Source organism: Podarcis erhardii (assembly GCF_964252035.2).
Source record: "Podarcis erhardii genome assembly, chromosome: 1".
Taxonomy (NCBI): Eukaryota; Metazoa; Chordata; class Lepidosauria; order Squamata; family Lacertidae; genus Podarcis; species Podarcis erhardii.
Genome location: NC_138497.1, coordinates 42997944 through 43025663, shown reverse-complemented (window position 1 = coordinate 43025663; position 27720 = coordinate 42997944). Strand labels below are relative to the sequence as shown.

At 45.8% G+C, this 27720-nt stretch overlaps 1 protein-coding gene across 2 annotated transcripts; it reads right to left on the bottom strand.

The window, feature by feature from the left end:
• Positions 1–126: 126 nt before the first annotated feature.
• On the bottom strand, positions 127–27720 carry DISP2 (dispatched RND transporter family member 2). 2 transcript variants are annotated; one of them, XM_081858477.1, is made up of 8 exons: positions 27425–27720; positions 17456–17908; positions 13289–13318; positions 10087–10210; positions 8962–9074; positions 6296–6414; positions 5247–5344; positions 127–4749 (listed from the first exon to the last, which is right to left on the bottom strand). In XM_081858477.1, exons 1-8 carry the CDS (start codon positions 27520–27522, stop codon positions 1339–1341), a joined length of 4446 nt encoding a protein of 1481 aa, XP_081714603.1. In that variant the 5' UTR covers positions 27523–27720; the 3' UTR covers positions 127–1338. The 2 variants fall into 2 exon arrangements, with proteins under 2 accessions (XP_081714603.1, XP_081714604.1); XM_081858478.1 differs by lacking the exon at positions 13289–13318.

Sequence of the window (27720 nt, the reverse complement as noted above, 5' to 3'; positions counted from 1 at the left end):
GTGGGTGGAACTCTGTCCATGTATCTGGATCTTGGTATGGGTGGTGGGTGGAACTCTGTCCATGTATGAATAATATAATCACACAATTAGCTTTGCAAACAAAAATAATTAAGATTTTGAGCCCAGTTTAGGAAACATGTTTATTTTTTTTATGCTGGGATATCACTTTGACAAGTAAATGTAAAAATATTGTGATGGTTGAGAGGGCCAGGGCAGGGCGTGACATGGCCAATGGAGAGAGAGAAAGTAAATTGCAGGATTCCATAAATATGCAAACTTGGACATCTCTGTACAGCTTTGAATGAAATACTAGCCGCTAAGGTGAAACACAAATTACCCATATCAGAAAATGAAGAATTACAAGAAAAATGTCTGATGAATTTTAAGCACACTGTCAGTGGGAAAGAGAAACATATGCTGAATTTCTGGTTTAGGGATCTTATATGTTAATAACAAACTTGTTCTCTGTGTGCCAGCTCTTCTGCAGCCAAAACTTCACCATCCACACACAAGAGGAAGTTATCAGCAGGGGGACTAAGGTTTGCAGAAGGGCACAAAATAAGTAGGAGGGGCAGACTTAAGGGGGCAAAAACAGCAACCCAATGAGGACTGAGCATGCTCAGTGGCCACAGAATCCTGACTGGCAGGGAGGTGGAAAACTGGAGGGGGGAATGGAAAGGCATGGCTGGCTGGCTGGACCCCAGAACAGAAATGTTCCACACTGCAATACAATTTCTTGCAGGTTCCACTTGTAAATTACATTGTAGGGAAAAATTGGAGGGGAGAGCAACCACCATTATTTTTGAAGGGCTACTGGTTAGTCTTTGAAAGAAAGTACACCAGATAATATTACTTTCAGCTATCTGAGTACAATTTCCCTAAGGAGATTTGTTTGACTGATGGTGAAAAGAGGGATGACTGAGCTAAAAGACACCCTTTGTGTCATACCATCAATATTCAGTCGGTTAGTAGCAATGATGTTTTAGAAAAGGGTTTCCCTTTGTCTTTAAGATATCCTTTGAGCCATTTACTTCACACTTATTCCACTCATCATCATGCCTCTCCGTTTACTCCAAAACGAATTGCACTGGAGAGAATGACAAAGAACTCTTGCTTAATAATCCTGCAGTATAATAGAGAATATGGCACTGTCTATGGAGCAGGCAGTTGAACAGCTGACACTGCAATAACATCTGCCTCTAATCCGCACCAGGTTTGCTGGCTTTGTAAAAATGCAGCTTGTTCTCGTTTTTGGAAAAGTTTTATACTCACTACTCAAAATGGAAATTAATTATCCTTGCCCCTGAAATAGCAATTATTTCCTCTGAGATGTTCATTTCAGTATCCAGAGTTTTGGGCGCCAGACCGCTTGATCCAAACATCAGGCATATCTGGTTTGCTGTTTGGCAAGACAACTGGATCCTCGCCCCCTACTCCTAACCTTTGAGTTTTCCTCAAACCACTGTTTTGCTGGGATGCTGAAGCCGATGTGTCAAAGACAGTCTCCCTCAGGTCCAGCCTCAGGGTGTCTCTTTTTCCATTCAGGTGACCTCTTTGAGTTGGACAGCAAGAACCAGCTACATCTAAATGACCTGGGCAATAACTGGTGGATTCCATGAGTTTTACGCTTGGTTCAAAGTCACTCAGGGATGTCTCACTGGAGACATTCTGAGCACTGAAAGAGCTGCCAGTAGAATAAAGGCATCTGTGGAGTTCATACATTTCAGTTTCTGGTACATTACTATTTTCTGAGGTATAATCTGATTTTTGTTGATCGGTGTTGCTTGAGGAGTGAGATTTATTCAGCAGTTTTTCATCGACTGTGCTGGCTGACTGAAGATGGTCCCAAGCTTTATGGCCATATTTTTTACATCTGCAGTCTCTGCAAGGCCTGTCCCTATGACTTTCTGCTTCATTTCCTGAGCTGTTTCCAGGTTTGTAAGGAGAAGATGTTTGCAGGGCTGGACATTGGCAAAGGGCTACATGACGCCCTGCACTCTGTTCTAGCTTCTGTCTGTCCTTTTCAGAGGAAGGATGAACTTCCATTCCAGAGCACTTGCTATCTTGGAGCTGAATGTCTTCAGATAAGACAGATGGACGATTGGACAACTTGCTTGTGGAGGTGCTGTTGTCAAAGCTGTCACTAAGCTTCCTGGCCAAAGGCTGGAGCTCGTACTGTTCATTTGCACTGTTGGATTCCTGATCTTTTTGTAACCTACTCTGCTTCTCATTTCCCCCACAGGTAAACGTTCTGTTGGAAGAGCTCGTGTCGTCCGAATAGTTTTTTAGAGCACGAGTGCAAGGCCAAATTATTTGTCCACAATTCTTCTCCGGGCCAAAGAAGCAGCACAGAGACTGGAAGAAGAAGCTCGCAAAGCCACAACTGACACACTTGATCATCATCACAAAAATGCCCAGCTTCCTGTAGGCCAGCACAGTGGCAGGGAGCATGATGACACCTGCCGAAAATAAAGCCGAAGTCCCCATGACAGTGGCACAGCTCATCTGCTTCAGGGAGAAGGCTACGCGGCTCAGGCGATCAGGATGCGGACACAAGTGGTAGGATATGCAGTAGTTGACTGTGAAGTCAACGGAGAGACCCACTGCTGCCGAAATGAAGAGAGACTCCACCGCGTTGAGCTGCCACTCCAGGAGGACCAACAGGCCGACAGTTACCAGAACGGTGCCTGTAATTGCTGCGGCGGAGAACAAGCTAAGAAGGACGTTCCAAGTTGTGAGCAAAAGAACCACAAATGAGATGGCTATTGATAAGCCCAGCACTACCATACTCTCTGTGTCCACGCTGTGCTGGAGATTGTAGAGCTCCAGCTTGCTGGTGAACCAGCCGTTCTGAAGCCCCATGGGGGCTGCCTTCATCTCTTCTCTTATCCAGAGGCCAATTTCATCATAGAAATGCTTGGCCTTGCTATAGTTGAAGCTGTAGTGGTAAATGGTTTGAAACTGTAGCACCAAAGCAACCAGGTTGCCCCTTTCATCAAATCTGAGGCCTAGGTCCTGAGTCTCAGCCTCGTCTCTGTTTTGTTCCATGATCATCATCTTGATGCAATGAAGGAAGACTTCTCTGCTGTATGGGAAGGAGAAGTGATTACAGCAGAGATTGAAGCTGTGATCTCTCTTAGAGCATTGACGGCTATCCATCCACCGATGAAATTCTTCCATGAAGCAAACGGTGGGTTTTTGTTCCAGTTCAGAGTAGTAAAAAGTCTGGTTTTTAACTTTTTGGCAAAAGTCCAGCAGCCATAGCTGAGCTTCAGAATTTTCAATGGTAAATGCTGGGTCCATCACCAAAGTGCCATTGCTCTTGGGGTTAAAGTGATCCCCATTGTCCACTGGGAGTACACCCCATATAATAGTGACGGGCATGTGCAGGTCTTCTCCTCGCTCCAGCCTTTCGAACATAAACTCGTTACAATATTCGGCATCATACCTCTCAAAGGGGTGGCTTAGCCTGAAAACCTGCACAGATGACATCTCTAGAGAAGGCAGTTTGAGCCTAGGGTTCAGACAGGAAATGTAGGCACCCCCTATAGCCAAGGCGGTAAACCAGCAGATCCATATATAGCGGAACTTTATCACCCCACAAGGAAGAACTTTCTCAAATAATAACTTGGCAGTTTCGTGCCAGGTTTTCTGGATACGCCTGAGGATGTGGTGGAGAGAGAGAATGACACTCTTGTGCCCGCTGTTATTCCAATAGCCCTCTGGTTTATAGACACAGTTCCTTGCTAGGTAACGTTCATACAGCACAACGGTGGAAGGAAGCCAGGTCAGCATGAAGACCAAGTTCACCAGGACAGAGGTGCCCATGTAGATGGCAAAGCATCGAATGGCGGTTATGTAACTCATGTAGCTGGCGTAGAAAGCAGCACCAGTTGTCAGGCAAGATGCTAGCATGAGATACCCAAAGTGGTGCATGGTTAGTCTTACCCACTGCAGTAGCCCGGCGGATGGGTTCTGGCTCTTGCTCAGGTTCCAGAGGTCGAAAAAGACAAAGGTGTGGTTGGCACAAAGACTGCTGAGAATGACTACTGCTGTTAGGTTTACAAAAGGGAAGTAGGAGAATCTAAAGGCCACCTTGTACAAGAAATAGGAAATCATCAAGGTACCAAAGACAATAATTAAGGTGATAAAAGTAATAAAGACCGAGCGCAAATAAAAAAATATGCTTAGAAATATGACCAGTATCGCCAAGACTGCATACACGGTATCCAGTAATAGGTAGTGCTGGAATAATGTCTGCTTAAGGCCCAGATCCATCCCAGTAATGGACGTGTAATTATCAAACAAGTCCCACGACTCAAGGTTGTTCAGGTAGATGCCCATCATGGATGCTCCTTTCATCATAGGCAAGAACAGCAGGCTGTATTTCAGGGTTGGCACTTGGTATCCCACTGTCTGTGGACTGAGAAAATCTCGGTCAACGAGGAAATGAAGAAGCTGGTAAACAGCACGGAAGCGAGTGCATTTCTCGGGGATTTTGGAGCACTGGGCGTGCTTGTCTCTTTCAGTCTTGGGACCGATGCAAGGAGGGACAAGGACACCTTTGTGATAGTCGGGGGCACACGAACGAAGGAGCACGAGGGTGTGGGAAACATCGGCTTCGGTAACCTCTAAACAAGAAGACCGGTTGTACAGGGCTGCGATAAAGTTTCCAAGAGACCAACTTGGACAGCATTCATTGGCTTCAGTACGCTGGCAGAGATTCCCAAACTCTGCATGAGAACGGATCTGGAAAAGCCAAAGGGAAAAAGAATGAATTAGGCCTGCCCCACTTCCATTTCTGTTTTATCCTTTTGACAAATGTCTTGTTCTGAGGATGGGGACTTTTAAAGATTTTGTTCACACATGCCCCCTATTTCAGTCGTCTTTTAAAGCCTAGTGTTGTGTTTCAGGATGTAGCATTCTACAGAATTTGTGGGGAAGCTTGTAGCTCAGTGGCAGAGCAGAAAGTCTAAGTTTCAGTCCCCAAGATCTCCAGGCAGGGCTGGAATATCTCTTATCTGAAACTCTGGAGAGCCTCTGCTAGCCTATGGAGACAATACTGAGCGAGATGGACCAGTGGTCTGACTAAGGCACCTGCTATGTGCCTCTCTGTGTGTATGAGAGAGAGAGAGAGAAAAACTATATCTGGAAGTAAGGATTTCACACTGATTCAGAAGCGTTAACCTGAAGTTAAAACAACCCAGGAGTATAAGTGTGTGCATATTCCTTACAGCAATACCAACCTTGTCCTGCTCCATTTGACACATGGATTGTATTGCTTTCAAGTTCCATAAGCTTCCAGCAGTTGTGGACATAAATACCAGCTGAGAATAACTTTTCCCTAAGGGCCAAAATAGTAGGTACAGTTATGTAACAGCAAAGATACCTGACAAACTACTTGGAACAAGCTCTAGATATGTGGGTTGGGCGGTGGGAATGATGCTGTAGGCTGCTTTCACTGTCCTTGTATAACTCTGCTTTCCAAGGAGGTAACCATACAAGACTTGCCCTGTTTGCTTAAACCATTGGTTACCTTAACTCACTTAAACTTGGGCTATGCCACAACTATCTAATCTTATTGATTTTCTTTTCCTGTTAACTTGGTTTTAATTGGCATCTTGTGTCTGGTCATTTATTTAATTTATTAAATATTTTATTTCATAAAATCTATACACTGCTTTATTTTATTTTTTTTAAAACCCTCAAAGCAGCAAATCATTCCACTTTATTTCCTTGGATTACCAATGCTGCACTTATGGGTTTTTGAGGCTGGGGGATAAGAAGCATCTCTGAGTCCTTTCACTAATACTAATGCGCGCGGACACACACACCATACAATATTGGCCAATTCTAAGCTGATTAATATTCTGCAGCCTTTTAAATGTGTCTGTGGGAAGTGGGGGGTTGTTTTGCTATTTTTGTCTTACTTATTTTCATATTTTTATCCTGTATTTTACTCTCTGAACCACCCTGAGATCTTACGAAGAAGAGCGGTATATAAATTTGCTAAAGAAATAAAAGCTCTCACTTTGCTTCCCTGCTTGTAAAATAGGAAATGACGCCTCTTATTAATTACAGATCTGCACTGAAGGTGTATCACACAAGCTGAAGGCTCTTAAATGAGTATATGGAACGAGGAAGCTTCAGAAACCTTCCATAAGGAAAATTATTTATTGTTGTTTATTGAATTTATATGCCGCCCTATACCCGGAGGTCTCAGGGGGGTTCACAAAAAACGTCTTTACTTTCTTGCCTTGGTCAGTTCTGGAGGGCAATCTCAAACAAAACTTACCTGGGGGTCCACAAAAGAAGCCATCCTTTTCATAGTCTGGCTCCACCATCCTCCTTATTCTTGCTTCTCGTTCTCCTTGTATGGATCTCTGCCCTCTGTTCACGCCTATGTCCCCGTAACTAGCAAACAAAGAAACAACATTATCCTGAACTGAGCATGGTTATGCAACTCATCTGCATGGCTTTTACAATACAGAGCTGTAAGAAAAGCTTCTCCTTCTCCCTCCTCTCTTGCCCTTGTTCTCTGCCAGGCTTGGATCCTAGAGTATGCTTGGAGGGAACGTAAACAACAGTGTTACTTAAACAAGTTCCTGCCCCCTCCTCCTTCCTAGCAACATGTCACCTCACCCCACATTGTTCTTCCCCACAGAGAGGGTTTCTTCTTTGGGGTGGGGGGAAGAGGTTGCAGATGAATGCAGGAAGGAGGAGAGGACGGAGGAAATTTCTTTCTGCGATGCTCCTTAAGTTCACCTATCCCTATGCTCACCCAACTTCTTCAAGCAGCGGAAATTACAGGGACGCAACACTTACTGTATTTTTTGCTCTATAAAATGCACTTTCCCCCTCCTAAAAAGTAAGGGGAAATGTGTGTGCATCTTATGGAGCAAATGCAGGCTGCGCAGCTATCGCTGAAGCCTGAAGAGCAAGAGGGATCGGTGCGCCCCAATCCCTCTTGCTCTCCTGGCTTCAGGGATAGCCCCGCAAAGCCTCCTGAGCACAGCAGGAGTGCTCCTCCCTCTTTGCTCAGGAGGCTTTGCGTTGCTTTTGCTGAAGCCAGGAGAGCATACCGATACCTCTTGCTCTTCTGGCTTCAGGGATAGCCACGCAAAGCCTCTTGAGCGCAGCTGGAGCGCTCCTGCCTCTTCGTTCAAGAGGCTTTGTGTTGCTTTCTTGTTTCTTGTTTTCCTCTTCAGAAAACTAGGTGCGTCTTATGGTTGGGTGCATCTTATAGAGCAAAAAATACGGTACCAAGTGCTGACACTGTTTTATTTGGAAGCAGCTCATGGTGTGTCATGTTTGCATTTATTTACAAATATAAAGCCTGGCTGTAGGCGGTGGGATACTTTAAGCCAGGGGTCAGCAACCTTTTCCAGCAGGGGGCTGATCCGCCGTCCCTCAGACCATGTGGTGGGCTGGACTATATTTTGGAAAAAAATAATGAATTCCCATGCCCCACAAATAACCCAGAGGCACACATTCTACTCATGTAAAAACACACTGATTCCCGGACTGTCCGTGGGCTGGATTGAGAAGGCGATTGGGCCGCATCTGGCCCCCAGGCCTTAGGTTGCCTACCCCTGCTTTAAGCACTCTAAGGGGCAGCTAAATCCACTGCCCCACATCAGGGAGAGAAGAGAGGTGTGTGGCATGGCCCGTCCTGCACCCTTTAAACTCGCCTGTTTGTCTTAGGGATGAAGGGCAGTGTGCTATTGCCAGTGATGAAGAAAGAGCCAACTGCCACTGCACAGGAAGTGGGTAACATGGATATAGCCAGTGTTTTTTTTCTGGGGGGACGCAGGGGTACGCATACCCCTAAACATTTTGTGAATCTTAGTACTTTTCTTCATTTACTGTATTTATTTTTCCCGATTTGAACTATAAAATGGTGATTTTATTGAGTCAAAATGAAAGTACCCCTAAACATCTTTTTAGAAAGAAAAGAAAAAAAAGCACAGGGCATAGCCCATGTGAAATCCTCAAAAATTATGGGAAAGCATTAAAAATAATTCACTGAGGTTCTGCACCCCCAACAGAAGCCTGTCCCCCGTAATGTCCTTTTATTTTATTGAGGGGTTTTTACCTGTGAACTCCCCCCCACAAAGCTCAATAACTCCCCCCCCCCAACAAAACTCCTGGCTATAATGTATTGCTCTTTCCTCTATAAATAAATGCCTTAGGCCAGCCCTACAGACACCTTGATCACATCTATGTTTTATATATGCTGTAGGCTGCCCAGAGTGGCTGGGGACACCTAGCCAGATGGGCGGGATATAAATAATAAAATGGTGGTGGTGGTTAGCATCATCATCATCCTTGGGGGATGGGAGGCCAGCTTTTGCACCATTCAGAAGACCTAAGGAAGACTGGCTAACAATTACCATAGTTTCCATGGAAACACATTGCCTGAATATCTGACTCACAGAAATATGGTAGGAAACCATAATAATTAACATCTTAGGAGACAAGCCTCTGTGCCCCTTGTTTGTTATCCCTGTGCTTCCTGCCCCTCCACATTGCTGCCTCCTCCAGTGTGGAAATATAGACTACAGTCTTTTTTCAGTTCCTATTTTATGCTGTTAAGCACCATGTACATTGATGGTTCCATAATACATAACATAATAAGAAATGGGCCATTGTTCTAGAGAAGGGATGTTCAATGGGTCGATTGTGATCTATTGGTCGATTGTGGGGTGTTCCTGGTTGATCCTGTGGTCCTGATGGATCGCCCAACCCCTCCAAAAGCTCAACAACTTTGGTTCTGACACCCCACCAAAAGGTCAACTTTTGGTGAAGGCCCCCCCAAAAGCTCAACAACTTTGGTTAATCCAATGGGTAGATCACTGCCAGTGTTTTTATAGTGGGAGCAGATCGTAGCCTCTTGGAAGTCGGACATCCCTGTTGTAGTTGAAGATCTGTAATCCATATCCCTGCCCCCCAAACATGTACCTGTTGTCAGTGTGAGGGGAAAGAGAAAGAATCTTCTTATAGCCTGTGTGGCTTTTCATATTCTTCCAGACGGTGAGCTTTCTGCCTATGTCGGTGTCTCGGGGCTCAAATCCCTATTTATAAATATAAAAATATACATATTTCAAAATGTTATACAAGGGCATTTCTATTTACAATACGCCATTGGCTACAGCACTAATCTAATGTGTATGTTCAGATGAGTCCTTTTTTCTGAAACATGTGCAAGTTTAAGATTTCAAGACTGGATAACCAGAATTAATCCTGAGCAAACCAAGTCTGGACCCATTTTAATGAAGTGTTTCGATAGGTAAGATCTCCCATTATTATTTAACAAGTTCTGAAAATCTACAAGAGTGGTTTAAAAAGACGACAACACTTATAATGTTCTCTCTGTAGTGGAAATTTTACTCAACATTGATCCAGAGCAGAACTCCAATGTATAGTTAGCAGAGTAAAAACTTAAACACATTGCAGGATTCCCAAAAAATAGAGCAGAGGCAATTAATATTTCATCCAGCAGAGCTTTACTGCTACTGAAGGCAAATGAGCATAATGGTCACAAATCCAATACGTTCAGGATTGGCACTGTCCATAAGAAGCCCAGTTTCAGCAGACTTAGCTGAAACTTACAATAACTTATAATAAGTCTAAACCTTAACACTATATACAGAACACCAAACCAGAAGGAAGAGAGATAGAGAAAGTGAAACCCAGGCTCCTTCTGGCCTATTATTATAGTCAGCATGATCTTGACAGAAGAGATAACAGAACCAGTTTAAGCCAGCTGTACTCAGCTTCTCTGAAGGAATAACCCAAACACCATGAACCTTCTGCTTGTTTCTTTCACACAGAGAAGCTTCCGGAACCTTCTTGAACTAATTGGAATAGGAAAGATCTCTACACATCAGATCAATACTTTCTGTACTAAGAAATGCAAACTGACACTCTGTACATATTTTATTGGAAGTCTGTGGGAGAAGAAATCTCATTAGGCACCCACCTACAAGTATTTGCCAGGGCAACTAAAGCATGGAAAGAGGGTAACCAACCTTTACATGGAAGGATACTGTATGTCCCTGAGGCAGATCATCTGCAGGAACTTACCATCAAGGGCTCAGAAAAATCGGGCAAATTTCCCACTAACACGCTCACCAGCGTACAGACCAACACGGTCACCGAACAGAGCACTAAGACAGCGACCGGCCACTCAGCAATCACTTGGGACAAACTGGAAAGGAGTGAAAGGAAAACAAGAAGCTGCCATTTCATTTCATTTTCTGTTTCATTCATTTCTCTCTGTGTCTCTTAGGTGGGTAAAGGGGGGAGGGACTTTTTTCTTTTAACCTTGCCAGTTAAAACCCACACTGGCTACTGGTGTGACCTGGCACCAGGTTTCAGGGTGGGTGCTGGTGGGAGCGGGTCACTGGCTCATGCTCTGGGTTCACAAGTTATTGGTTCAGATTACCTAAGCGCATGGCGACATACTAGGCTGTACCTGTAACTATTCCCCCCAAGTCTTCATAGCTGGAGAACAGGCCACCTACCTGCCTCACTCTGTCCTGAAATTAGGCTCTTCCTTTAACCCCCCAAATAAATAAGTGGCTAAAAAGTGCCTTACCCATCCCAGAATGGTTAGAGAAATGACATTAGCATGCATGCTTGGGGGGCTCTGTGGAGCAGTCCTGTGGCTGGGGGCCTGCGTCCTTTGCTCCTCGGGGGTACCTTGTTTATCATGTCCGCTCTCCATTTACAAAGATGGAGGGGAGGTGTATATAGTAATGGAGCTCAGTTTTTAGCACCATGCATGACCAAATTATTCCATTCCTCTTGGGGTGGAATAAGGGGGAGCAGAGAGGGAAACCCTATCAAGTTATTTGAGAGAGGCCCAGCCAAACTAGCGGTTGCCTTGAAGTCTCAGCGTTTAACCTTCAGACCAAAAAGGCCATACATGTTAGACATCCCTGCGCCCTCTCTGATGTGAAAATGGGGCTTGAAACGCAGGGGGAAGGGGGTGGCCTCAGTGGCGTAGCGTGGGGGGTGCAGGGGGGGCTGGCCGCACCGGGCACAACATCTGGGGGTTAGGGTTAGGGGGCGCAAATCCACGGGTTAGGGGGTGCAAATTATTGCCTTGCCCAGGGTGCTGACAACCCACGCTACGCCACTGGGTGGCCTTGCATGTTTCAAGCTACTAATGTGAACATACCCTAAGACAGCCTAATGGTTGGTCTCTCTCACTGCAGTCAGAGATAAAACAAGTCACCACCTCTCAGCTTCCTCTTTAAAGCAGCATTTTGGAAGGGGTGAAGCCTGCAATTTTGATTGGAGCGGTGGGGCTAGAGAAGGGGAGATGTTTCTGGATTGAAATATCTCTCTCTTACACACACACACACACACACACACACACACACACACACACTCTGCATTTAGTCCTCTTGCTAGGAGGAAAGAGATGCATAATGTAAGTAAGTAATGTTGTTTAGTCATTTAGTCGTGTCCGACTCTTCGTGACCCCATGGACCAGAGCACGCCAGGCATTCCTGTCTTTCACTGCCTCCTATTATTCACCAGCAGGACTAGTGTAACAACTTGGGCATGATTTTTCTTTGGGGTAAATGACACAGGAGTGAAACGTTAGACACTCCCTTCCCCAGCACTACTGCTCCAATCAGAATTAGAACCTCCTCATTTTTTTAGTCCTGAGGTGGTCAAAAAGAATGTTATCAAATGTTTCTCAAAATTCTCTTCTGATAAATTTTAGCTCCATACACACCATCCATTTAAAGCAGGGGTAGTCAACCTTTTTATACCTACCGCCCACTAACGCATCTTTCTTGATGGTAAAATTTCCTTACTGCCCACCAGTGCTCAATGGAAGGAAGATTCAGCTTGTGCCGTAGAACCCCCTACCGCCCACCTAGCATCCTGAAACACCCACTAGTGGGCGGTAGAAACCAGGTTGACAACCTCTGATTTGAAGTATGAAGTTGCCATCAAAGAATCCCAGCAACTGTAGTTTACCCCTCACAAAGCTACAATTCCCAGCACCCTTAATGATCTACAGTGCCCCAGATTCTTTGGGGGCAAGTCATGTGCTTTAAATGGATGGTTTGTACACAGCCTTTGGCTCAGGTAATACTGAACGGAGCTACATTAGTAGATGAAAGAAGCAACAAGCTGAGAACGTAAGACTGAAAGGGGCAGGTGCCGAGCCTGCTGCTTCCCTCCCTACGATGAAAATAGTATTAGACAGTTATTAAACTAGATCTACAGCTGCCCCAGCCAGTCCCCATTTGCATTCATGTCCAGAGACATTTGGGGTGGCTTTTCACTGAATATTCTCTGGGTCGGGCTAACATTCTCCAATAGGAAATATTTCAAAAACCGATCTGAAAATTCTTGTCAGAGAAATGTTGGCCCTCCATCCAGTCCCTCTACCTTCCCCTGAATTTCCCTATTAACATTTTATTTGTATTATGCTACATCTGTCAGAGGAGCAGCTTGATAGAGGATCTCTAGCTGAGGCAAATAAACAGTGTCATCACTTGGAAGATGAAGAGGCTGTAGCATGCAGAAATGAAGAGATGAGACCGATATCATGCAGGGAGTCAAGATGCTCAACCCAGCAGGCTCAGCTGAATGAAAGCACTTTTCTTTTTCTTTTTTGGAAGGCCGGTCCCTAGCTTCTGTATCCCAATGCCTTTAGCTACTAGTGCTAGCTTTAGGTCACTAAATCCATTTCAGTAGATATAGGCACAAATTAAGAAGTTAGCATACGCCTGCTTCACAACACAGAAAGTAATACATATCTTACGCACACACCATATTTACATGGTAGAAACACCACAGGGAGCCACTACTGTCTCCAACTACCTGATGTACATTTGTGTGAAACACTTGTGATGTGGGGGAAAGAAAATGTTGACAATTCACGTGTTATGTTGAGCATAACGGGGCATGCTAAATGTCGAACGTGCAAAACAGTGCAACGTGCAAAGGAAGGCCATACATGCAGAACAACACGGCAATACCTGGTTCGAGTGTGATATGGGGAAAACTCTTTGGAAGGCTAGCTTTTCCTTAAAGCTGCGGAGTACATCTCTTGCAAAGCGGGTTGGGTTGGGGGGAGCAGGGGACTCGAAACAGATGGGAAGCTCTTAATGAGGAACTGTGAACCTACTAATGTAGCTGCAGCTCTTTGCCTGCCTGGGATGTCACCAGGAATAATACATTGCCTCGTTCCTAATAGCAGGGTGTGAGGAGGAGGAGGAGACATGATGATAGGGTAGAGAGATTGATTGTAACCTACCTCTTTGGCATCCTGAACACTTTGTCATGTCTGTAGGGAGAAAGATATTCATTGGCTTATTAATTTCAGCCCAGGCAGAAGTCTCCGTTCATGAGAGTGTTAACCCTTCCAGGCAGGCAAAGGACAAAGTCACAAGTCTGGGATGCAGTACGAGGCAATGAACCCTAAATAGCATGGTTGGGGAGGTTGGCAGTTTGGGTGATGATGGACTTGGCTGTCCCTGCAGCTTATGGGGGTCCTCTGCTGACTTCGTTCATTCAACCAGCAACCAAGCTGAAGCATCTAAAACAGCAGGAGGGAACTTATGCCTCTCCAGGCAACTTTGGATAGCAACTTCCACCAGGCTCAACCAGCACAGGGGACAGCAAGGGATGGTGGGAGTTTGTGTCCCTTGGCAAAAGACTTGGGCTCTCAGCTGGGGAATCCCTGAAAGTTTCCTTGAGGAATTCAGCGCACAATCCCTGCATCCACTCGAAATATAGGTTATAAGTTTCAAAAGGCACAATGGCAGAATCTAGGAGTGAGAGCCTTTGTCGTGTAACTGCCTTGGTCGCGCTGGTTGATGATCTCTGGCGGGCTTAGGACAAATGTGAAAGCTGTTTCCTAGTTCTGCTGGATCTATCAGCGGATTTTGATACAATTGATCATAACATCCTTCTGGACCATCTAGAGGAGTTGGGAGCTGGGGGCACTGTCATACAATGATTCTGCTCCCTCCTCCCAGGCCGTGTTCAGAAAGTGGTGGTGGTGGATGAGTGTTCAGACCCTTGGTCTCTCACTTGTGGGGTGCCTCAGGGTTCTGTCCTCTCCCCCATGCTTTTTAACATCTACATGAAGCCACTTGGAGAGATCATCAAGGGGGTTTGGGCTGGGTGTCCATCAATCTACCTCTCATTTAAATTGGAACCAGTGAAGGCAATGAGGGTCCTGTGTGAGTGTCTGGAGGCGGTTGGAGGATGGATGGCGGCTAATGCATCGAGGTTGAATCCTGACAAGACAGAAGTAATGTTCTTGGTGGACAGGGGGTGGGCTGGTGTGGAGGACTCCTTGGTGCTGAATGGGGTAACTGTGCCCCTGAAGGACCAGGTGAGCAGCCTGGGAATCATTTTGGACTCACAGCTGTCCATGGAGGCACAGGTCAATTCTGTGTCCAGGGCAGTTGTCCACCAGCTCCATCTGGTACACAGGCTGAGACCCTACCTGCCCGCGGACTGTCTCACCAAAGTGGTGCATACTCTAGTTATCTCCCGCTTGGACTACTGTAATGCGCTCTACGTGGGGCTACCTTTGAAGGTGACCCGGAAACTACAACTAATCCAGAATGCGGCAGCTAGACTGGTGACTGGGAGCGGCCACCGAGACCACATAACACTGGTCCTGAAAGACCTACATTGGCTCCCAGTACGTTTCTGAGCACAATTCAAAGTGTTGGTGCTGACCTTTAAAGCCCTGAACGGCCTCAGCTCAGTATACCTGAAGGAGCGTCTCAACCCCTATCGTTCTGCCCGGACACTGAGGTCCAGTACCAAGGGCCTTCTGGCGGTTCCCTCATTGCAAGAAGCAAAGCTACAGGGAACCAGGCAGAGGGCCTTCTTGGTAGTGGCGCCTGCCGTGTGGAACACCCTCCCACCAGATGTCAAAGAAATAAACAACTACCTGACATTTAGAAGACATCTGAAGGCAGCCCTGTTTAGGGAAGTTTTCAGTGTGTGACATTTTAATGTATTTTTAATCTTTGTTGGAAGCCGCCCAGAGTGGCTGGGGAAACCCAGCCAGATGGATGGGGTACAAATATGTTGTTGTTGTTGTTGTTGTTGTTGTTGTTGTTGTTGTTGTTGTTGTTAGAGTGTCGGGGAGAGACCAGGGTTCAAATCCCCACTCGGCCATGAAGCTCACTGGGTGACCTTAGGCCTGTCACCTACCTCACAGGGCTGTTGTGGGATTTAAACAAGGAAGTGGGGAATTGTGTTTGCTGCCTTGAGCTCCGTGGAAGAAAGGTGGGGTGTAAATGTAATAAAATAAATAAACAAATAAGCAAGCAAAGAGGTTGTACACACCCCTCCAGCTGTACTTATAAAGATGCCATCAAGTTATCCTGTAAGTTCAGCGTCATGCCTCCGCTGACACTGGCACAACCTCGGTGATGGTACCCAAGTCCAACCCATATAGATCAGGTGAAGTACAACAAGGTTGTTGTACAGGTGAGTGAGTTTGTACTGCCAAGGGGACCTCTCATAATGGTGGGAAAGAGAGGCATGATCAGGAAGGGCAAAGAATTTGCAAAGCCAGACTACAAGCCATTAAGCTAGAGCAGAAAGGAATTTGTTCAGCCGTTTAGAATTCAAATGCAACTTAATTTTAAATGATCAAATTTTCCTTTTGATCTTAAAGTGCAGAGCACAAATCAGCCCATACCCTCTGTGGAGCAATGCACTAGGAAGAGAGCTCTTGCACAAATGGCGCTCTACGCGTAGGAGAAGGACCTACGGGAAGCAAAAGTCAATGGCAGAGAACACGTGCAGAACAGAGCATGCGGGAGGAAAAGCAAAAGAAGCTGCAAGGCGCTGGATTGTCATCTTAGATCCTAACTTTCCTTGAGGATGATTTTTAAGGCGAGAATGCTAAGTATTCTTGGTAGCACCAAGGGGAGGGTGTAAATAAATAAATATTACTTTTCCAGAGATGATATTGTACAGATTGAGAACAACAACCAAAACCAAATCCGATAGTATCCAAAACTTGAGAATAGTGAAAACAAGATTCAAATCGGGAGGCTCATTCATTAGAAATTGGGCAAGTAAATTTGAATTAGAAGAATTTGCTTCAGAATTTTGTTAAAGAACACATGTGCGTGCACATGCACACGCACACAGAGGAATAGCAAAATCCATTCAAGGAACTTTAAAAGCAGAATCCTGCCGTTTGAGGACTGGGTGGGGGGAAAGTGTATTAGGCTCTAGAGTGGCCACTTGCACATTAGCCAAAAAGGAAGAAATGCAAAATGCATCACTACAGAATTATAAGAGAGGGTATGGATCTACCTATGCTACTTTATATGTAGAGATTCAAATTCAGGCATAATTACTATAATCTATATAGAAATTTAACACACCCCACTATTGTGAGGAAGGTGACCTCAGGTGACTTAGTCCTCAGTTCAGGTGCTGATCCTTGCTGCTCTTCCTTCTTTTAAGTTGGACTAGGATTGGGCAGCCCTTCAGAGAGAGGAGCCCTTCCAGCTGAGAGCTACCCTGTGCAAATCAGCACACATGCCTTCCCTAAGACTCACATTTCGCACCATGTCTGAAAAACCAGGGCAAACTTTCTGGAGTTGCAACGTTATGAAAAAATGAATTGTTAAACTAAAACACTATGGCTTGTCTGTTTGTTTTCTTGAGGAAAAAACACACAAAGGGCAAAGCCGCAGAAACAGCTCACAAGAGAGAAAGAGAGAGCTGCATATAATAGAAGCACGACATTTTCATGGCGATTTAGAGGGAGGTTGAACTCCCAAGAGTGTATTCAGATCTTAAAAGTAAGGCAGCAAACAGCCCTTAGACTGGCCTGGAGCCAGAACGAGGATCGTTAAGTTTCAGCTTGTAAAGGAGTATTAGCATCAAAATTAAGTGACTATTGCTTTTATGTTACTAGGTGCCTCTGATAAATGAGCCAAGGGGGAAGTGTTTTAAAAACATGGGAGTAAGGCAAGCCCACAAACCCAGTTCACTCCTCCCCAAAACTATGCTTGGGTTTGCCACTGACTCTGCACCCAGCTAGGGAGCAGTAACCCATCCTGGTTACCTAATGAGTGTACCTGTAAAATTGAGGCATGTTTGTTGCATTCGCTTTTCTAGGTACACATAGACATAAAGGAAGCTGCTTTGCATTTGTCTATCTAGGCTAGCATTGTCTGTTCTGACTGGCAGAAACTTTCTGGGGCTTTCCTTCACCTGCTACCTAGTCCTTTTGTGAGCTGAAGATATGGGGGGTTGCATGCAAAGCACATGCCCCACCGCTAAGCAATGGCCTAAAGTGCCCACTGAAAAACAAAATGCATAAAGAGGATTTCAGAGGCACACGGTGCTCCACAGAGCAAGCCAAGACTCTCCATCTCCTTATCCCTTGATGAAGGAGGCAGTGTAACCCGTTACAGTCATCTGTCCTCACCTGACCGTGACGACATGGTGTTGCACTGGCCGTAACTGCTGCTGGTCGTGGGGCCACTGTTTCCATCTCATGTCCGCAGCCTCGTGCTGGGGAGTTGATGACGAATCCCCACTGGAGTGATGGGAGCACAAGGTCGCCCTCTCCCCATGGCCTGGCAGGGGAGGCAGGGCATAGCTGCTTCTGGCTTCTTGCTGGTTGCAGTGGTAATACAGGTGAGGCTGGAAGGAGTCGTGGGAGCCAGAGGGCACCTGCCCGTTGGATCGAGTGGAGATTGGGGCATGCATATGGCTGGAAGAGGCCTGGTGGTATCTCGCTGAGCTGGGAGAAGCATCAATGGGGCAGTGATGGACGGGGCATCTCCGTTCCCAGGAGCCTCCTCTGGAGCTCGGCTCCGTCTTTCTGATCTCCGGCACATTAAGACAACTTTGACAAAGCTCTGGCTTTACTTTTTCCCTGTGAGAAGAAATGGGTTTGCTTTTCTTTATTGCTTTCCTATGTAAAATGTATGCCAAGAGGCATTCATTGTCTCGGCAGTCACAGAGAGGAAGTTCCTTACGTGAACAGTAACCAATAAAACACTGAAATGGCAACAGAAGCAGCATAAAAGCTTTTTAACACTGCAAAAAGATTATCCCTCAAATGACTGCCTGTATCAGAAGGTTTTCTGCCGGCGATATTGTGGCATGCCACCCCAATCTCTGAGCAGTGCTCCCAGTGCTTACCCAAGGTCTGTGTTTTCTTTTGGAATTAGGCACAGTAGAGACTGTGGTGTCTTTAGGATATATGGATTATTTATACATAATATACAACCTGAGCCAACAATGGAGGGGTTCAGAGCATTAACATCCCAAAAGGGCCTTGTTTCTTCCATAGCCACAAACCTTGGATTCAAACAGAAATCAAACATGACTCCCATCTCTGTTTGCTGCTTCGCTTCTGGCCCACATCACCATAACTCAACTCTAAACTCTGCTTCATCCATCTAATTACCGGTATTTGCCCCGCCCATAAAGGAGTCCCACCCATTTGCCATCTCACACAGAGCCCCTTTCCTTTGTTTCTCTTAATGGCCCATCACCCAGGTGATCACCTCAACACAGGAAGCTAGCCTGGCTTATATGTTAACACTTGCTGGATCCAGGAGTTAGAAGGATTACACATACTGTACAACCTACTTTCTCTCCTCGCCCTGCCCCCCAAAACCCTCATAACCATATTTAGTTAAGAGATGGTACAAAGAAAATAGGAAGTTTTATGACCACTGAGTATTATCTACAGATGAGATGGAGAATATATAGAGCTTGGATATTCATCACTACAATCCATTACAATGAATATGAAAGAGAGAACTATAATGCACTGATAGAAATAGGCACCTTACAGATTAATGAATTTGTAGGCACTTTTTAAAGCCCTTTATCACACTTTAGAATAATTGAGAGGAAGTGTACTCATAGCTGTGCGTTCGTTTTTACTATGTACTTAGTGTTAGATTTTTCTAAATTATTGTTAGATTTTCATAAAATACATTGAAGATGCTTTGACAGCCATGGGCCAGAGAACAGGGCTTCCCAGGCTGATTATAAAGCTTGGGCATTTTCATAAGGGGGGGGGGGGAATGAACCTTAAGGAAGCCTGCTTGTCAGGGGCGGCCTGTCCTGCTTTACCACCTGAGGAATGGTGCTCCCACTCCATGCCACCCCCCCTTCCCACATTTGCTGCCACTGGGATGCCTCCCCTCTCTCTGAATGTGGTGAGAGCTGGGGCAGCAATGCTGCATAACAGAATGTCTCCCTCCTTAAAACTTGACTGGTAGTTTAAACCAACAATAAAAGGTAAAGGTAAAGGTACCCCTGACCATTAGGTCCAGTCGTGGCCGACTCTGGGGTTGCGGTGCTCATCTCGCTTTATTGGCCGAGGGAGCCGGAGTACAGCTTCCCGGTCATGTGGCCAGCATGACTAAGCCACTTCTGGCAAACCAGAGCAACGCACGGCAACGCCGTTTACCTTCCCGCCAGAGCAGTACCTATTTATCTACTTGCACTTTGACGTGCTTTTGAACTGCTAGGTGGGCAGGAGCAGGGACCGAACAACGGGAGCTCACCCCGTCACAGAGATTCGAACTGCCAACCAGCAAGCCCTAGGCTCTGTGGTTTAGACCACAGCACCACCCGCACCCCCTTAAACCAACAATACCCGCTACTTATTTTCAGACAAAAAATTTCCTGCATTTCATTCCATGTGCGAGGCAGGAGAGGGACCACAACCCCTCCTGATCATGCAGGAGTCCTGCTTGCATGGGTCACCTATACACCTGCAGCTGCATGGGTGCAGCCCCCCCCCCCTTTGCTGATGTCTGTACTCAACATGTGAAAATCAAGAGTGGGGCATTGGGGCATTCAGCACTGGGGCAAGGTTGCCCCACTTTCAGATCACATTTTGAGAAAATGTGAGCTTTTTGTCTGGAAATCTGCATATAAGCCTTGAAGCATTTTTAGTGATTTTCAGGACCTATTTTTGTTTCCTTAATGCAAGTTTCTAGGTCCCACGGTGGCACAGCAATGCTATGTTATTGTGGTATGTAAAAAGTAGCCCAAACTCATAGACTTTTTGCCTGAATGCTTTCAAATGTCAGGGTATCAATTCTTTTAAGAGTCCACATGTGAGTGTAAACATTTAAGAATAAGAACATTATAGAGTAAGTGAAAAGTCTACATTTACTTACAGTACTCCCACACCTGCCTGATTGAAAATGACAAGCCAATTTTCTTAACTGTGTGCTAAGGAAATTCGCAGACTCATAAACATTTTTTGCTATGACCTTCAATGATGAACAGGAAGACCAACACTATTTGTTAACAGTGATCCAAGTTATCACTTCATATGGGCGGCACATCAATATGATTTTCTAAGGAAAATATTAGATGCCAGGCATATTTAATCAAGAGAAATTGGTATCTTCAATACACTGCGATACTGTCAAATTTATGGTCATCCATCAATTCACTGATGGTGATCCAAGGACAAAGCAACAAAAGGAGAGATCTGGATGGGCAGTGAGATTCCTAGTCATAGCATGAATGTATATTCAGAACTGTTGAGGCTACAGTGGGAGCAGAAATGTCCTCCCATCCATGGAACAGTAAAAGCCTGCAGCTTCAATGTTATGGTCTGACAGCTCTGTTTTTGTCTAGACCAGCTGGATGCAACCAAGAAAGAAACAAAAGAGATATTCAGCAAAGCAGACAGCAAGGAAGAAAAGGTGGGAGCCAACAGCTCTAATTGTGTATCACAGCTGCTTGACTGCCACCCCTTATTTGTCTCTCCTATCACTTTCATAAGCCAATGTAGAGAAGATACCTGATCTTGACCAGAATCCAGCAGTGATAATTGGAAAGAGGGGAAGAAAAGGGATGCAATCAAACATATAATAATCAGAGGAGTGGGGCTGATGTGGAAGCATTTGCTTGTTGTTTGTTCTTCTCCCCAGGATCGAGCTCAAGGCAAACCAGTGGCCAACTGTGCAAAGCACTGATTGGCTGCCACCTGTGACATCATGAGCCTCCCGTTCTTCCAAAGTACAGACTATCAAAGCAGCTGATCATGACAATATATTAGGCATGACGGGGATGAACATTCCATAAAGTATGCACCTCTGCTGAGATCGTCGTCCTTCCCCATCAACTTCCTTACTTCAGGAAAATGTTTTTTTGAGGATCTTTGTGTACCAGTGTGTGTGCGTGTGGAGGGCACTCACCCAGAAGAACATCTCCCTAAGGTATGCACCCTGTTGAGACTTTTTTGTTTTTATAGGTTAGGACCAACACTTAAACAGTGCCCTAAACAAACTGGAAAACAAACTGCATTTCCCCCCAGTAACCAACCTAGCACACTCTCCTTATCTCATTCCCACAGAGTGCCACATTTTGAATTAAGTGAAGTTTGTTAAACACTCTTCAAAGGTAAGTAGGATGGCATATATTATGGTGGCTAGGGGGTTCTTGGACTTGGGGGTTACAACTGTCCACCAATGGAAAACCACTCATTTCCAGATAGGTTGGATTTCTCATCATTAATCTGGAGCAGAACCACATTGGTTAATGCCAACCATTAGGCAAAGTGAGATGGCTGCCTCCGGTGCTTGTGGGGGGGGGCAGCAGCAAGGCTGGGGGACAAAGTGTGTGCCACACAATCTCCCCTGCAACCCCAACTCCTCGAAAGATTCTCTCAATGGGGTCTCAAAAAAATAATAATGTACATATCACTTGGGAAGGCAGGCGAACTAATGCCAGTGTACTGGAAGAAGCAAAGATCACCAGTGTTGAAGCAATGATTCTTCAACATCATCTTTGTTGGACTGGTCATGTTGTGTGGATATATAAACACAGTATAAACACTGACAACTGGGAAACACTGGCCTGTGAGCACTCCAATTGGAGAACAGCCTTTACCAAAGGTGTCACGGGCTTTGAAGACACTCAAAATCAGGACGTAAGGAAGAAATATACTAAGAGGAAGGCACGCTTGGCAAATCCACACCTTGATCAACTCCCACCTGGAAACCTATGTTCCCACTGTGGAAGGATGTGTGGATCCAGAATTGGCCTTATGGACTCACTGTTAAGACTGTGTTCATGGAAGACAAATCTTACTCAGCTATGTGTGATCGCTGAAGAAGAAGAAGAAGAAGAAGAAGAAGAAGGTGTCCTCACCCTTGCCAGGTGGCCTGGGAGGCCTCAATAACTAAAGATAAAAAACATCAGAAAGGTTCAGGAGAATGAACAGGTTCTCACTCCTCCTGCCAATCAACCAGTCCAGGTCATCCACCCAAACTAGGCTTAAAGGTGGCCTAATAAGAACCAAGTTAGCTGTCATCCAGAGGTTTCTAGATCTGTACCATGGGCTGCTCAGTCACATGACCAAGAAATGGTAAACTAGAGACTGGCACCGCAATAGTAAATTGTTCAGTTTTAGGGGTTCCAGTGATTACATTTGTTTGTTTGTTTCACATGAATATTTGTTTGTTTCATTAAATGTATGTACCGCTGGATTGTTGAAAAAACTCTTGAAAGCAGTTTAAAACCAAAAGTCTGACAAAACATCCCACAGTTCCTCATCTGGTATCTGCCTATCTCACCTAGGTATTATGACTTCAATTACACTCATGATTAATTTCAATTTTTTACCCAGCCTTCACCACAAGGCCCCATACAATATTACACAGTTTGCTTTCTTTATTAGATTTATATACTGCCCTTCATCATAAAATCTGAAGGCGGTTCACAGCATTTTAAATTACAGCCACAATAATAGGGTGTGTCCTAAATGTATATATCCCAGGCCACAGTAAAGAGGTGCATTTTCAACATTTTTGATTGTAGAAGCTCAAAAAGGTGAAACCTCTGGCTCATTCCTGAACCCTCAGCATTTGCTTGCAGCCCACAAAGCTGCTATTATAACCAGAAAGGGCGGCGGCGGCGGCGGCGGGGGGGGGGGGGGGCTAGAATCACACCAGCCAGTAATACAAAGGGATCCTGTGGCTATATTGTAAGACAACACTAAAAGCTGGCAAACTTTTCTGTCTAGTTTTTCCTTTTCCTTCCAAACTGGCTTCCCTCTGCAGTGAGACTCTAAATCAAATATTAAGGTTAGCAATTATTTCCTCTAAACAAACAAACACCCTCTCTGCTGACCAATGATTTTGCATTGTTTGCAAAGTTTCTAAATAGGCTTTACATATTTTATTTTATTTTTTAAAAACCTGGGATTAACAGTAAAAGCTTTCTTAATGGAATCTTGTAATGGGGTTTTAATAAAGGGTTAGAACAGAATGATAGACTTCTGGAGTCAAGAGAGTACAGGAAGGGTAGAACATGGACTGAGAAAATGTGATTTCTTCCCATTCAGACACTCAAGATACGGTGGCTATAGTTTTGATAAAGAAATCAAGGCTGCATCTGTTCTGGAAGAGACATAAGAAGGAAGTCACTGCATCTTTAAAACGCATCTGCCACCCACAATAAAGCTGATCATTCTCATTTTCTATATAAACAGATGCTTCTAATGTACAAAATAGTAAGGCAGCTAAAGACATAGTATAAGATAGTTATGGTACAATGCTAAACTATGGCACATGTATTTTTATCCTCCCACATCTCTTGTCAATAATGCCTCTTTGTTAGGGACCTTTTTCATCTCGCACTGAGACCTGTCAGCATGCAAATAATGGTGAGATCAGCAGGACCCCATTAAGTCACTGAGAAAAGGTGAGTGTCAGAAAACCTCTGAAATTTTTTTTGCTGAGCATTCCACAAACAAGTCTGTAGCTGTAAATCAGCAAGCAGAAAATTTGAGGAGTGTGCTGGAGGCTGAGCCAGCAATGACATCATTTTGGAATGAGTCCACAATGACATAGCTTTGGACATGTCGAGATTTAGGGTTCTATACTTGCCAGCCATAAATGTGTAGTTCAGAGGCAATGCGTTTTATTGAACCTTTTTGTATAGAGTGAGAATGAAGCAAGTGTTTGTGTTCCACAGAACTCTTTACTAGGCTACAAAGTTATAAAGACAGCGATAGAATATAGAACCCAGTTTGAGGGAAAGGCCATGGGCAGAATCTTATTTGACTAGAAAATTTCTTAAACAGTCAATGAGATATGTGGAAAGCAAAATTCTAGAGCCTATGGTTAAAGTGCGATAGCAGTTGGTTCAGAATGAAGTGGTCCATGAGGAACTAGAACATGCCAACAAGGACATATTCCCCAATATTAGAAAATCACTGTCTTCCCATTTCTTCCCAGGCCTGTTGTGTTGATTTTGACCTATAAATCCCTATACAGCTTGGGGTCAGGATTGCCTGCTCCCATATGACTGTCCCTGCTGTCTCAGTTAAAGTGGGAGACAGCCATGGATAGAGCCTTCTCAGTGGTGGTGCCCAAGTTGTGGTATTTGACTGACACCTATTATAACCTTAGGCACCAGGTGAAAAACAACAACTGTCCTATTCTCCAAACCTTCTTGTTAAATGGTTGTATTGCTTTGATGTAATGTGCTATTGCACATTTACTTTTGTTTTGTTGTCTCTTACATTTATCCTTTATCCTTCTTCAATTATTGTAGGTTTGTTGCTTTGAATCAATTGGTGTTCAAACCTTCATTGTAAACCACTTAAAAGCCACTTTGTTATTGCAATTGGGAGTTAGAAATCATTGCTGACCTGATGCAAATCACCAAGAGATCTACCAGTGGCGACTGATCCATCTTCTGCCCAGCTGCCAACAGCTTAAGCCTATCTACTCAACTAGGTGTATGATCTCTCATGCTCCAGAGAGAGGAAAATAGTTTTTGAGATGTTATGGAACATAGTTTGGGAATCCTCCCTGTTCCCAGCCAGCTACAGTTGAAGTACCAGTCTAAAAATGTAAAACGCCTTTAGCATGTTTTGCTGACAACACAGTGTATATGCAAATTCCAATAGGCTATAACATTTTCTCACTAGAGCTCTCAACTAATTGCACTGCTTTTCAAACAAGCACTCCATCCATTAACTTTAAATACACTTGTGTGTTGCAAAACCACAATGCAGGTGCTTTCATGGGCATCTTGAAAGAACAGGTGTTTCTCTTCACTGTGGTTTGACCAAGAAGAGCGGCTAGGCTTTGTTAAAGCAAAAGCCACCTTTAATTACTGTATTTTTCCATGTATAAGACTCAAAGGGACTCAAAATTAAGAAAATGGGGAGAGATTGCCCCTGTGTATAAGACTACACCCCCTTTTTAACATTATTTTTTTGTAAAAAAAACCAAGTCTGATACACAGAAAAGTACGGTATGTCTTTTTCAACCAATGTGGGAATGCCTTGAAAAACAACAAAGTTCAAGGGCTATTATTGTTGCAGAAGATTCACATATGTGGCTACTGAACACAAGAAGGACCCTGCTGGGCCAAACCAAAAGCCATCTGGTCCATCCAACATGCCATTTCCATATCTGGTTTACAACACAGGGGCACAGGCAGCTGCCTTGTAATGCGCCAGACCATCTAGCTCAATATGACTGGCAGGAAATAATCCAGGAGTCTGGGTAGGAGTTTCCCCCCCAGCCCAGCCTAGCAATGTCAAGAATTTAACCTGGGGCCTTCTGCAAGCAAAGCAGATGCTCAACCACTAAGCTGTGACTCTTCCCCATTAGGGAATTTTCAGTTGGACAAATAGAATTTTAATGACTAAGAGTCATCACTTGATCCATCCTTCCTGAATTCTGAGATCACACTGAGCTCAGCTCAAACACTCTAATGGGCATGGGTGGCATCAGCTGCCTATGGTTGATAGTTAGAAGGAAAGCCATCATTGCTCCACTTGGAAGGCCAGTTTGGGTTGCAAGCCAGTTAATTCCTCTGCTATCGTTTCATTAAATCCATTGTGGAAAGCTGGGTGCGGAACATCTGCTTTACACATCTTCCTATGTTCCTAAATAAGGGAGGGAGCAGGCTGATCAGGCCCTACCTGCCTTCAGACCTTTGATTAATTGGGGTGGGGCGAAGTTAATCTGCAATTCAGTCTGTTTCAGTCCATGAAAGAATTGATCAGCGTTTGCATGCCTCCCTTCGAATTTAAACCTATCCGTGTTGATTATAAACACACACCTACCTCCATGGCCCGTGAAGGGAATCCAAGACGAAGCTCTCCTTAAAGAGAGCTTCCTTAAAGCAATATTTCCTAAACCCACGTCCCAGCACCCTACTGATTTCTTCCTCTAAGGCTATAGTTAGGACCTCTTCTTCTGATAGCGCCTGGTTTCATTCCCTTGCACCCTGCGGGGGTGGTGGCAACTTGAATAAAATATTGGGGGACCCCAGGCAAGTCCCGACTCGCATAATCGATCACAAGACACGGTGCGCGCGCGCGCGCGCACACACACACACACACACACTATTTGAATGGCATCGCCCATCAACTTTGGCGCGGGCGTTTGGCCCTAGCAGTTGGCTCCAATTTCAAAGACACCCCCCTCCCTTACGCGGCAGCTATATTTCTAGATCACAGCATTTGCCGTTGTTACATATCCGGCACCCTCGGATCAGGGGGTATCAAAGCCACAGTGTATTTTAGAGAGGGCGAGAGATCGAAGGCAGCCCAGCCCAGCTTTGGCTCCGCCTTCTTGGAAACTGCGGGGCGAGGGAAGCTGGGCGAAATCTTGCCCTGTCGCTCCTTTTGTTCGTGGCGCCCCAGCAGAGGGCTTCTCGTAGTCGTTGCTTTCCCTCGATCCCGGGCTGCCGGGCGGAGGAATCCACTCCCGGACAGAAACGACAGGTCCTCTTCGCGGATCGAGGGCGACGCGCGTCCCTTCAATCGAGGATCTAAAGGCGCCCCGCAGCGTGGCGACAGATGCGCCGACGGGGATCCTTCGCCCGCGCAGGCAGGCAGGCAGGCAGGCAGGCAGGCGCGTCAGCCCCCTGGCCCAGTGAAGGCTCCTGGCTCGGGTGGGTCCCGTTTCCCGGAGCATCGCCAGGGAGATTCGAGGGAACCGACAAGCCGTCGCAGAGCAACGCCTTCCCGCGGCGGATCCCAGAACAATAGGGTTGGACCTCGGGGACACTGCCGCGCGCCTTCCTCCACCCCTCGCTCTGCAAGGCCAACTTTTCGAGGATCAGCGGCGATGTGGCCTGCGGCGGCGATGCAACCGGGTGGGGTGGGGTGCTGGAAAAGCAGAAAGTCCCCCTCTTCCTAACCCCGCACCCCACCCCACCCGCTCCACTCCGCCGCCCTTCTCCCACCTCCCATCGCCCAGGGGAGATCGGCTCCATTGTCTGGGAAAGGAGCGGGAGGTGCAGGGGACGGAGCGCGCGGTGGCTGCGGATAAAGGAGCGATGCACCTCAAGGACACCCCCGAAGGGTCAGGGAAGGAGGAGGAGATGGGCACGCGGCGTTTCCCCGGCCGATGGGCATCCCCCTGGAGGGTCGCCTTACCTGGAGGTGCATCCCGCTGTCTCCGGGCGCCTCGCCTGTGATCTCTGGCCGGCAGCCGCCTCCCTGTCCAGCGACTGGGAGCCCGCCGCGCCCTCCATGGTCCTCGCCGGCTCCGTGGCCTCCTGACCGCAAAAGCGCCGCCTTGGTGGGGAGGGCGGAAGGCGCTGTCCGCAGCTCCGCGGTGCTGAAAGCGGCTGCTCCCTCGACCGAGAAAGCGCGTGCGCTAATCCTAGGAGAATCGGCTGGGGAGGGGACCGGGCCGAGCCGGACACGTGGTCCAATAGCAGCGAAGGGAG

Coding starts and splice junctions, on each gene's coding strand:
- DISP2 (XM_081858477.1), bottom strand. CDS start 27,522: ATGGAGGGCGCGGCGGGCTCCCAGTCGCTGGACAGGGAGGCGGCTGCC. Junction 13,319..17,455: donor CACCATGTCGTCACGGTCAG/GTGAGGACAGAT, acceptor TTCTCCCTACAG/ACATGACAAAGTGTTCAGGA. Junction 9,075..10,086: donor ATTTTTCTGAGCCCTTGATG/GTAAGTTCCTGC, acceptor ATTTATAAATAG/GGATTTGAGCCCCGAGACAC.